Source organism: Ptychodera flava, chromosome 1, assembly GCF_041260155.1.
Source record: "Ptychodera flava strain L36383 chromosome 1, AS_Pfla_20210202, whole genome shotgun sequence".
Taxonomy (NCBI): Eukaryota; Metazoa; Hemichordata; class Enteropneusta; family Ptychoderidae; genus Ptychodera; species Ptychodera flava.
In genome coordinates, this window is record NC_091928.1 from 21,837,809 (window position 1) to 21,850,426 (window position 12,618).

A 12,618-nucleotide genomic window follows, 5' to 3' on the forward strand; every position below is an offset into this window, starting at 1 on the left:
TGCACATTTTATTCAATCATCAAATAACATTGATTTCTCTCCTCGATACTTGGCATATGGTGTAATGCCATATATACTTTACACATATACTGGTACATCCGCCAATAAATCACTTGATAAGCTGCAATGTTGCCAACCAAAATGTTGTGACAGGTATTGTGTTTAATTTATCAAAAGTAAATAAAACTTCTGATCATTCAATAAGATCAAGCAGTGGTGGTGGACGTAAATGAAGACAGGAAGATTGTCAAACATGCATGCAATGATTGACACTGTTTTTGAAAGGTGAGATAAAGCTATATCTTGACATGTCAACAATATTTGTTTTATAGTTAATAAGCAAGCAACTAGTTTTTAATAGTCCATACATATACACTGAAGTTTTATGGATAAGAACATTAATACTTGATACTTTCTTGCTGCAAACTTGTCAGCAGATACGGTATATTTAACTTTCCATAATGAGGTGAGTATTACGGCCGTGGTTTACATTATTTACACTTTGCAACAAATTTTTGAACTTTACTCTGCACTGACAGCGTTAGATCACAGGACTAAGTTCAGTTGCATCTGAGGAAGCAGGTGGGCTAGTTGACACTGTGTATTCCCTTAATAATCTATCAGTATCAGTATCGGTTTAGCGATTGGTATCAGTGTTCCTGGTTACAACCACTGTGGACTCAACTGGTGTCAGCCTTAGCATGCAATCTATAGCATAATTTGCCTTATTCAGCTCAGGATGATCAGTTTCAGTAGCAGTTATTGCACATAATAAAAATGGATGGTTTGGGCCATGTTATGTCAGGGGGCCTTAACAGTTTTGACTACTTGTACTTTGTACTCTTACCTGTGTAATTATCTATTGATGAGTTCAATAATGTTCATGACAGGCCAGGCAAATAACAAACAAAGCATGGCAGTACATTTATGACCACACAGTGACTGTGTTCTGACCAAGATAACTGACTTCTCAAGCAATGTGCTACATTGGCATGCCCAAAGACAGTAACTTTCTTGAAGAAAACTGCTAGAAAATCAATAGTCTAAAGAAGAATCCAGGTTTATTACTTTGATTGATTGTGGGGGAACAAAACATTTGAAAAGAGTGGTAATCTTAATTACCAGTAAAAAATAGCTAGGTCACATGGCCTGGTGATAAAACATTACAGAGTCTCATGTTAATCTTTTTTTATTGCAGTGATTGAAACATTTTCAAAAGCACAGTTTTTGTACAGTTAATACAGTTTAGGCTGACTGATTTCATCATTATTTTCGTCATACTTCTTTTAACTACCTGTATTTTTCTGAAAATCAATGTTAACTAGAATATTATAAACTGAAAATTAATTTTCAGCAACTATATTTGTACAATAAAGTGCATGTATATCACAGCAAATACTCTGATGCTTCCTTTCTTTTTAACAAAGATTGATCTTGTAACAAACCTTTTGCATTGCGTCTAAAATAATGTCTACGTAGCAGCATAGGGGATATATCAAATAAAAGTGACAATATAGCACGGTTTTGTCACAAAGAACATTCTTGTAAAAACAAGTATATCCCTTCCTGGCTGATACTTATTTAGATGTGTTTGAGCAAAAATCAGAACAAAGCTGTATGGAAACAAGAAGAGAACATTCCATAATCAGTTTGTTGGATATTTATACCCCTCTTCTGATTCTTTAAATCGAATGGTGATAAAATTCCATTTTTCAACAATGTTTTAGTGAGAAGTGTATCAACGTTAAATTCCTTTAATAGTAGCATTTGTAAGTTACATGATTATACTATGAAAGTCCACACACTATCTTTTAGAGAAAGTTTTCTAAAAGGTACATCAAGATTTATGAAATCTATACACACGGAATAGAAATTCTGATAAAGAAAAATTGATCCATTGTTATATTTATCCTCTCATGGAGTCTTGTTTGAAACAAAATTAATGTCTATGCCATCTCCTTCAAATATACTGAACAGTTCAATTTATAACACCTGCAACTCAACCACCATGAATTACTGATGATCACAATGACAAAGATTGCAAGACACAGGCAGCATCTAGTTACACTTGAAATAAATTATATCTTTGTATTAACACACACACAAAGGGGCATCCATTTTTAAATTTAGCTTACATATAGTAGTTATGTATCACACAAGGACGCTCCCATCTGTGTGTGTGTGTTTATACAGCCGTTAAATGTGTGAACTAACTTAAATGCCATATCATGTCATCTGCATCATCTTGATGTGCAATTTTGAATGTATCTAAATTACAGACACCATATCCCTCTGATCCGTCAGTTCCAAGTTATTCGCTCTTCTCTTTCATTTGAAGGCAAGGACAAATTTCTAAAATTGAGCACACAAATGTTTGACACTCACTTTGTAGAAATGTAAGTCAGAAAAACAATGGAAAGGAGACGCACCTAACAGGGCTGTTAACTTGATTTTAGTTTGCTACAATAGTCTTTGGGGTTTTGTAGACAGCTTACTTTTATACCTCAAGAAATAAAATCTCACTGTTCAGCTTTGCTGTAGCTACATAGACAAACATTACATGCACACTGAACTGTTTCAGTTTGGATGTGATCCTAGTGGAGAAACAGACTTGTCACTGAGTTGAGAATTTATTGCGTTTCCATTATTCTACACTTGGAAAAGGGTAAACATTTAATTTTACAAATAACATGATCAACTACGCTTATGAACATTATGTGTATGGTACTGACAGTTTACAGCTGGCACTCATCTGAACCAAATATACCAAAAATACAGTAAATTTGCATTTACTAAACATAAGCTAAAAACAAGATTTCTCACTGCACCAATACAGCAAGCTCTTCAACTGTTCAGATTTGCATTTTATGGCACAAATTAAATCACTTCTATGCTTATTTCAAGACAATATATTTGATAACAAAATGAAATAAGACTTACGTTTAAAATCAGAATAATTTATGCACAATTATTTCTTATATTCACAAATTAAAATTTACAAACAGAAAACTTGTTTCAATTGCTGTCAAAAACTTGAAATTTTGAACTTAGAATCAAGCTGTTAGGTTATTTTGTGAGAAAACTGACTTCATTGAAGCAAAATACACAGGGTTCATTTGATTGAAGAATGACTCCGATGTTGATTGGAAGATGGTGAAAACATGAATCTTCATAGCTGAATCTGCATTCTACAAATGCTGTGTTTGCAACCTGAGACAGCGCCACCAACGTTGATCATAAGAAAACCAACTAAATATAGTGATGATGGTTGCCATGGTTAGAACATTTCCCTGTCATGAGTTTTGCCTAAAGAGTTCTTGAAGTGGGTGGCCTTGAGCTGTGTGTTTGTTAACATTTCCTCAAGTAATTTTCATGCCTTTCATTTGTTTTGTCACTTTTTGTTCCGTAATGGTTCTGAAACCACAACAGAGAAGTTAAGTAATATTATTTGGAAAATATAATCAAGAATATGCTAAATTGATCCTGACAGTGCACAAGTATATGAATACGAAAGCATCTTCAACTTAAGTTGTTTAGAAAGAAATTTAAACACTTTTAGGATACAAAGCCTAAAACTTTAAAATGGATAATTATCGAGAGTCTCGACTCATAAGCGTTGAAAACAGCATAAGAACAACATACATATATATTTGGTATAATAATATACTGTCCATCTTCAGTACAGTTTGGAATGATATTGTACTAGCATGAATAGAACAGGACGCATGGCACAGATGCACTAAATGTCTGCACATGTTTGGGTCTTGAAGACAACAACTCAATGCTCCATTATGCAATTTGAGCTATAATATAATATTATTATAATATTAAACCAGTCTTGATATTTAAAAAATTCTCTGATGTCTATCAGAAGTGCAGCAAAATCACCTACCTGCTTTGAGAGCTTTGGCAAGATGTGGGCACTCTCTCTCCAGTACCTTGACAAATTTAGGAAATGCTTCCGGTCCTTTTGTCAAAAGTATGTCAATCAATGTCCGTCGTTTGTTAAAATCTGACAAGCTGTCCTTCTTAATCTCTGACTCGTCTTCCAGTGAGAACACCTGAAGTTGATGAACAAATGCAACTGAGTTGAATGAAATTAGAAGTGTTCTTGTAGCATAGTAGTACTGTATGTCAAAAATATATCCTTTCTATGGCTGAAGTTTTTCATCCCAAATCAAACTTTGGACTAGGTCTCTTCAGAACATGGAGCTGTCGATACAACACACTTACTAGACATATTTTGTAAAGACATCACAATTGCACAGCAATTATGAAAATTGTCAATCAGGAGGGAATCTTTTTTGTTGCATGAATGAAATAAACCCTATTTTTGCCAGATAGTATCATTTCCCCATCTGCCCAGTCAGTAAAAAGCGGTATTGAGCCAAAACCATGTGTGCTTCCACCCATCTGGCGTGGTATGATACAGCAGGTTTGGTCACTAAAAATCATATGTACAGTATCCAGATATTCAGGGACCTTCAAATATTCAAGTTTTTGTTTAAAATGCAACAAATTGGACCTTTGATGCCTACAGAGGTTTTAACCAACTTGACCTGGTGATGACATATGAACTTGGCAGGATTAAGGGTTTAAGTACCAGTATCTGAAGTGTTATAATTCTACACCTGCCGTGTACTACAGTATGACCACTGTGTTGCCAGTATTTCCAATTTCCTTGAGTTGGTTTAGGAATTTGCAAAAAATTCATTTTGTCAGCCCTATACCAACAGACACAATTTTATTTTCAAAAATTTGAGTGAACGGCATCAATGGCACATTAACACCTGTGGCCTTGATTGTATTGTAAGAAAAGATGTTTCGAGTTTAATAGAATTTTTACCTGGTATCCAAATGAACATTTACTGAAAATTTTTGATGCTCCAAAGTGTCCAAACAAGATGGATTTTACTTCTCTTGTACAACAACTGTTAACTTCATGAGCAATGAATATAACTGAAAAATATGCGAAGGTGACATAAACTTCCTAGAAAACAATTTTCTTAGTCTCTTACTCTCAGCTAACTGAAAGATAGGCTGACAGACTGTAAATGTGTCTTACATCTGACATGTGGTCCAGAACTCTTTGGTATGGTAGGTCCTTGGCAAACTGTTCCTTGTGTTTCCGGAGCAGATCTTGATGATGGAGAGGCATACAGGGTCCTTTTCTCAATTCTAGATAAAAATTCAAAAAACATCTCTTGAAATTAGAGAAACGATAGTAATGATATTTTGCATGATAAACTATACATATGAGAAATTGTCACATGAACTTTCCAGAACTTTGAGTGTTATGAAAATAACTGCTTATGGGATATTTTATGGAAAGCTCTCTTTATGTAGAATGCACCTTAGGGAAAATCTTTTGGACTTACAAATTTGTACGATGATTTTGTAGTCTGCTCCTTGTGTGGACTCACTTGAAGCCCCTCGAGTAAGTGAAGATTTTAATGAATCATTTTTGATGATTTTCCATGACCACCAGGAACTGAGCAAATGCATAATTTTACAAGAATGCTGCTGCAATCGAAATCATGCCATGTGCTTTCTTTCATATCTGTGTTGTAGCTATATAAAAGTAATACATGTACCAAGTATGCACATCCTTGGCCTTGACAGTGGAAATAAGTCTTCCACTACTCTTTGTGAACTCAGCACAATAATTTCTGTCTATTTTCATTATTATTCCCTGCTGCATTTTACCATACTGTGCTGAATAAGTAAAGTCAAATCAAAGTTTACCATTGACAAGGGCTAGCAGAAAATTGTTTGTGTAGAAACAAACTTAATCTTATAGGGCGACGGTTTGAAACCTGAGCACCCCTATCCATGAGGTTAAGATGGAATACCAGTACCAGGATATGTTCTTACACAAGCATTTTCTGACGACAGGCATTCACTACATCCTGTCTCATTTTCAGCCATGGAGTTGCCTATATTAAAACGCCGCAATTACTGTAAGGACCATTGGTTTCTTTTTTTAAAATTTCTTCACACCTCAAGAAGCCTACGGTTACAAATTGGATGGTTATGGTGATGATGGTATGTGAGATGGCAAACTTGTTTAACACGTGCAGTGGTTGGGTCACAGGCAGTTTTTAACTTACCTCCACCTTGTGTAGCTGCCCCCTGTGTCCTGGAGTTCTCTTTCCTTCTGCTTGTACCTTCTGTACAGCTCAAACCGTATGCCATGGAAACAGTACCCCTAGTATTCCACTGGTCTGTAGTGAACTTAACACTCCTCAACAAGTGTTCCTGGAACTTGGTATCCCATTTCTCCAATGCTTGCAGCTGCCTGAGACATTCCGGCACAGCGCTGTCGGAAAGAGCTTCACCGGATCAGTCTGTAGCTGTCACGCCGATCATTTTTACAGAAGATGTCCTCCAGTGTGTCCAGTGACTTGAATTTCTCTCTTTCGTCATGCTCACCAAACCCAATGATAATCTTGTGGCTTTTGAAATGTAATATTGGGCAAGCTGTGTCACTGGCATACCTCCCACCTTATCCCTCTCTTCATTCACCCCTTTGAGACCTTTAGATTCGAGGTAGGCAGTTGTCTCCTCTACCCATTCTGAGTTGTCCTGGCTACTGCTGATGTAAAAGTCATAGCTGTACCTTGCTGGGATTGCTGCCATGGTAACCAAATTATTCTAAAAGTGTATAAGATGCAATCATTTGTGAATGTTTTTTTCATGTTTTCGATATTTTAAAATTATAATAGACAAGAAAAGACAACCAAAAAAAACCAAAAATGTATATTTCTAAAATATTCATAGCATTCATTACCGCCGACAAAACTGAAAATCTACATAAGATATAGATATTGGAGTCTGTTTTGCTCACGATATCTCTAATGATAAAGGATCTTTCGAAACAAAGTATTGATGCAACACTACAGATATGGAAAATAATACATTGAACTTCAGTTGACTTGACACAGTAAAAGCAATTAGGAGAGATTTAAGATCATTCTAATTTCAGTATGTCTGAAGCATTTAGAAGTTTTCTCTCTTGATGTCTGTTTATTGTCATGTGCGATGTGTAACTTTGTGTTAAACTTGCATTATTATTTTCAACATTAGAATCTTTGTAACAAGCACACTGCATGAGAATTTTACACAGTCAAACATTTGGTGTTGTCCCATTGCATTATTTGTACTCCCTTGCAGATTTTGACAGGCAGCAGCAGGGCATACCGGTATGGCATGCAAAATTACAATAGTCCAACAACCAAGCAGCCTTGATGACATGCTGCATGTGTCTAAAATTCCCATCTGTTGTTGTATTACAGCACTTGTTTGGACTTTCAGTGTGTGTGATACACACACTGATAATTAGTCTGGCAGAGACCCTGCGATTCGCGTTCTTCCCTGTTGGAACACACGCGCGCCCTTCGGAGACGCGAGGCGAATCCCAGGGTCTGGACGTTCTTGCAAGCGACCGGTCGGATTTCTGCCTGATCCGGGTACTTTATAGAACTCCACACATCCGTTAATCAAAAACAAATGACAAGTACCATGGCCAAATAAAATGAAAAATGAAAAATAAAAACATACCGCGTATATAGGTCTACCGGCTACTAGTATAATTTCTCTCCGCCCAGTTAGATAGGTGTTTCTTTGACGTCACTACCCTTATGAATATTCATATACTTGCAAGAACCGACAGTCGCTGTGTCTGGCAGCGCGTGCTCAGAGCTGCACAGCGTAGCCTTCGAATGCAGGACCATCGTGGGCGCGCACGAAACAAGGCACAGCGACTGTGGAGAGTCTAACTGATAATGTGAGTGTTCTGGTACAAGTTGTTTGACTCTGACACAACATCAAAGGATGTGACCGTTGCAGCACGTTTCCTTATCATGCAGAATGTTACACATTGCTGTAGCAGAACTTTGAGCTCTTGAAACAGTGACAGTAATAATGACTGACGTGTGATTGGTTTAAAATTTTGAAGTCTCGGTCAACCACAGACAGCTCATCCATGTTCATATCAAGGGGTGTGATTTGTAAGGATCAGTCATTCTTGATCGGGAAAATAAATGCAAAATAGAAATCTAGTCCTTTTTTATAAAATGCCCAAAAATGTGTGTGTATAGTACCAAGAAGCATCAGTCAACACTCAGTGGCACCCTTGCATGACTTCTATGAGAGAAACCTTCCTCATACAGTACTGAGTATTCAGTGTCCGTCAAAAACTTAACTCCTGCCAACTTCGCTGTTTGGACAGCAATGGTACAGATATACAAGTGTTGCAGTCGGAATGTTAAACAAGGGTACACTGTGTTCCACAACCATTTATTTTTGGGGACACTTACACATTTTGGGGACAACATGCGTCAGCTGTCAATCAAATTTTGTATTATTTAATCATAAATTAGTTTTGCAAAAACAAAATTCAGGTATTGGGACTGCATCACTATTGTAACAGTATACTGTCTCTGCCTCCAACCAGAGCTCAGTTGGACTACAACCAAGTACAGCATTGTAGTGACTTTAATCACAGCTTCGAAAGTATAATATAAACCTCAAAATAAAAACAAAGGTCATTGTCAATACCAGACATTACTTGTAAACTACACCTGTACCTATTGAACACAGTCGACTCATGAGTGTGCCCGAGGTGACCCGCAGTGCGCGAGAATGCGGGACAACAGGTTCCATTTTAGCAACAATGTCCCAAGGGCGCGTCCAGGCTGCAACACTGTTGACCTCATTGCCAAGTCAACGTTCTGTGAAGAGGAATATATACCGGTAGACACATCTACACAAACCTTTTAGGTTAATACCATGATCTGGACAACCACATTTGGACAAATATTCTGTCCCTTGCTCCTTGCCAGTCATTTGTGGTTAGATGCTTGGCAAATGCCCCTCTGACGTCGGAGTAGCCTAGACACCATTCTCTTTTTTTCTTGTTTTGTTTTGCATGCCCTACTGCCAATCCTCTGACCCCAAAGCCTGTTGAAACACCAACTATACCTTGCCTACAATTCTCCATGATCAGTACACATGGAGATCACTCATTGAACTGGAACTGAAGAACTTACGCACACAGAACAGCTGGTTCCATATTTCAAAATTCTGACAACATGTTTTGATAATCATAATTTTCTATTTTCTCACTTATAATGATTAGGAGATCAACCCCCTTTACACAGAGGAGATAGCAATTTTGTAATTTTGTCAACATAGATTTTTGAATAAGGGAATAAGTTACATCAGTGTTGGCTAAAGAAAGGGTATTGATATTTTTGAATGTTTATGACAATGGAAATTTACATGTCTGACAGGTATGAGACCATCCAAATTGCTGATAACTTAACCTTGACAAGTGTACAATTTTCAGTACCTACAAACATTAGCTTTTTATTGAATTTGCTCTTGAATTTTTAACATAAACAACCATTTTGGAGCATATTTTTAACAAATAATCTTGAAATTAAATTTTAAGTTTCAAATTGTTCGGAAATTGATAAAATTTAATTAGCCTTTAGCAAACAATGTCTGAGTGCACAAATCAAGGGGAATTGTGGGTAAACCTCACTTACTGTGAACTATATTTAGCTTGTCAACACAGCATGATGTGTAAAATACAATGTACATTTGTCCTATGCATTATCCCTGCTGTCTACATATGTAAAACACTACAACATATGGGAGCCGTCATTTAAGTTATGGCTTGGGGGGGGGGGTCGGAGGAATGTAAGGGGGTCACTCAATTATTGAAAGCTACAAGGGGGGTTGCTCAAAATGTGGAGAGAAAAAGGGGCCACTCAATTTTTGGGAAATGTACTCACAGCACTGCCTCGATAGCAAACCCATCTTGTATTGCAAGAAAATAATTTGTCATAGTCAAACAATACTGAGCAATAGAGTTTCCTTGTATCTTTCGACCAAATGTATAAATTTAATTCTCTACATTCATTTTTTGTTTTCGTTGTCTTGTTTATTTTCCCCGTCCTGTTTGACACAAGTTTTGGCCATCTCTTGATAAACACAATATTGCAGAAAAACAAAGTTTTGATACCCTATATATAAATAAAATGTATTTAATGCATACAAATGATTATCTAATAAAGTATATTTTACTTTTATAAATGTGAAATATCAAGAGAGGTCATGGAGGAATGCACTTAGCAGATACCATTATTAGTGCATATGGTCCAGGACAAAACTGAACTGTTGTGAATTCATCCTTTATTATCACAGAAACACATTTTTATTGACTTACCCGTTTTAAAGTTCTATAAGCCATTCCTGCATATTCTTTGATCTGCAACCTCATGCAGTAACTGACAACTGTTTTTATAACCAGATACAAAATTCTGTCATTGTTTGATTGTTGAACATTGTGCATGCAAAAATGAAATACAAATATCAATGTTCAATGTCATGTTCAAATAGTTTTAACTAGTGCAAATTATTGGAACACCTCTCAGATTGCATCATTGCACATATCAATTCTCAAAATTTCCAATCAGAGAGGACACTCCCCTCTTGTGCCCCCCCCCCCCTTGGCGATGTTGTATACTAACACTGTGTTACATAGTAAAAATAAAGTGAAAACACCACTCACATTGCACTATGAATTTGCACACATCAATTTTCTCAAAATCTTCCACACAAGAGAGGTGAAAACCCCTCTGGCACTATTCCCCCCCTCCCTAAGAATTTTCACATTCTTCCCTGTCAGATATCCTAGTGAAAACGCTGTCATACTATATGGTTGGATTCTGGACCTTATAAGGTGAGCTAAATTTTGTTCTGACTTTGAATCTCATGTTGTTGGTTTCACCCTTTTCAACCGTTATGAGGAAACTGATGAAAATCTAGCTGGGTACACCAGGATTTGAAAGGTCTTTACTATAGTATTTTTGTAAATTTTACAAATACATGTATTTTTACATTTCTAAAATGGGTTGGGGTGTCAGTAAAAGTTTCAGTGTAAGAGAGGGGATTACTCAAATTCATGATGGTTAGCTCTGGGGGGGGGGGGTACTTGAAATTTTGGAGTTTAAAAAGAAATTCCTCCGACCACTCCCCCCCCCCGGGGGTCGTAAATAATGATAGCTCCCAGGATTAGGCTCGGTATAGCACTCACCCTCCAACTTTTTCAATTCCGTAGCCTACAACATTCCCCGACAATTTCTGTGGTGGGCAAGGTGTGCTTCCCCACCATACACGATTGCCGGAGGAATGAGGGCTACGGAACTGCGGAGACACAACTAGCCCTACGAGTATGGCAAGAGTGTCTGGCTTTGAGGCGGCGTAGCCAAACCCGGACACTCGTAGGGCTACGCACAGGTGCTCAAATCAACCAGTGATCGCGAAGCCCCCTGTAAAACGTACATAGAAAGCTTACATGTACGTTTACAGGGGGCTTCGCGATCACTGGTTGATTTGAGCACCTGTGGGGCTACGTGCACACATGGAGGTAGAAGGAGATGTTCCTCCTACCTCCATGGTGCACACAACATGATTCAGCAAGTTGTGACATCTAATCAGAACACAAAACTTCTGACGCCATACAACTAGTACAATGACAACTGCAACTGTCGGTAGAGTACGGCGTATACATTAGTAAACTTATAGATATATAGGCGGCAAACGATCTAAATAAATCCCCACCTCAAAAGCGTTGCGCTGATGATAAACATGGACGGCCGTTTGATTCTGTATTCGTCATCTTTCAGGGACGACGCTCAGTCATTAACACCGGACAGTTCGTCCGGAAGTGTCAGTATATAGGTAAACTCCCCGACCCACTGTCCGGTGATTTCCCCGGTGAAACGAGAGCAACTATGACGATGTTAACGGTTAGCTCTGCGAGACGTTGTTCAGTTTCCTTAAAAATTTGTTAGAATTTCGTTTCAGTCCGCACTTCGGGCAGCGGCAGCTCAGTTTCATCGTCCAGTTTTATCATGGTGGCGGACGTGCGTGACCTGAAGTGCGCCCCCGCGTGGTATTTTGGAGAAAACGTTTGTTTTCCTATTACTAAATTATGATGCAGAAAAACCAACAAATTTCTGACAAAATAAATACATAGAAGTGTCATTCAATGAAAACTTGCAGCCTTTATGTTCACATTTTGAAAAACATGACATACCTAGTTGTTTTTACCACTTACCATTCACTATTCAGTCTTATTATATGAGATGTTACATGCAAGAACATGGTCTAGGTTTGGCCATACATCCAAACTATTATATAGTATGATGAGTTTACACATGTATGTGTGGACATACATACATGACATTGTACACAGCATGGAGTAAGCTTTTGCAATCAGTTACATGAAGTAATCAAGTATGCTATCACATGACATAAGATGAATATGTGCACTATACCTTCTCTTATCATGTAGAGCATACACCTGCCTTAGAACCTATGAAACTTGTTGTACAGTAAGTTTTGTGATATACACCTGCATCTATATTCAATAGAGTTTCATCATACAGTAAGTTTCGGTATCAGAGGATGCAGAGTCTAATAACTCTGCTGACACAGAGTAAGGTAATTGGACTCTATTTGATCTTTGTCCTCATAACATCTGTACATCAACCAGCACAGGGTCAAAAAAAGGAATTACATTTTGTACGAAAAGATGGCGGACAC

The 12,618-nt window shown here is 37.5% G+C and overlaps 1 protein-coding gene across 1 annotated transcript; it reads right to left on the minus strand.

Moving 5' to 3' along the window:
* Positions 1 to 6: 6 nt before the first annotated feature.
* LOC139132889 (caspase-2-like) lies at positions 7 to 11,953 on the minus strand. The gene is made up of 5 exons (XM_070699247.1): positions 11,632 to 11,953; positions 6,111 to 6,654; positions 5,066 to 5,178; positions 3,893 to 4,061; positions 7 to 3,414 (listed from the first exon to the last, which is right to left on the minus strand). Exons 2-5 carry the CDS (start codon positions 6,193 to 6,195, stop codon positions 3,392 to 3,394), a joined length of 390 nt encoding a protein of 129 aa, XP_070555348.1. The 5' UTR covers positions 6,196 to 6,654; positions 11,632 to 11,953; the 3' UTR covers positions 7 to 3,391.
* Positions 11,954 to 12,618: the final 665 nt, after the last annotated feature.

Excerpts from the sequence above, each read along its gene's own strand:
- LOC139132889 (XM_070699247.1), bottom strand. The coding sequence starts at position 6,195 with ATGGCATACGGTTTGAGCTGTACAGAAGGTACAAGCAGAAGGAAAGAG. Across the intron at positions 5,179-6,110 it reads GGCAGCTACACAAGGTGGAG|AATTGAGAAAAGGACCCTGT; the intron begins GTAAGTTAAAAA and ends ATTTTTATCTAG. Across the intron at positions 3,415-3,892 it reads TGCCAAAGCTCTCAAAGCAG|AACCATTACGGAACAAAAAG; the intron begins GTAGGTGATTTT and ends TTGTGGTTTCAG.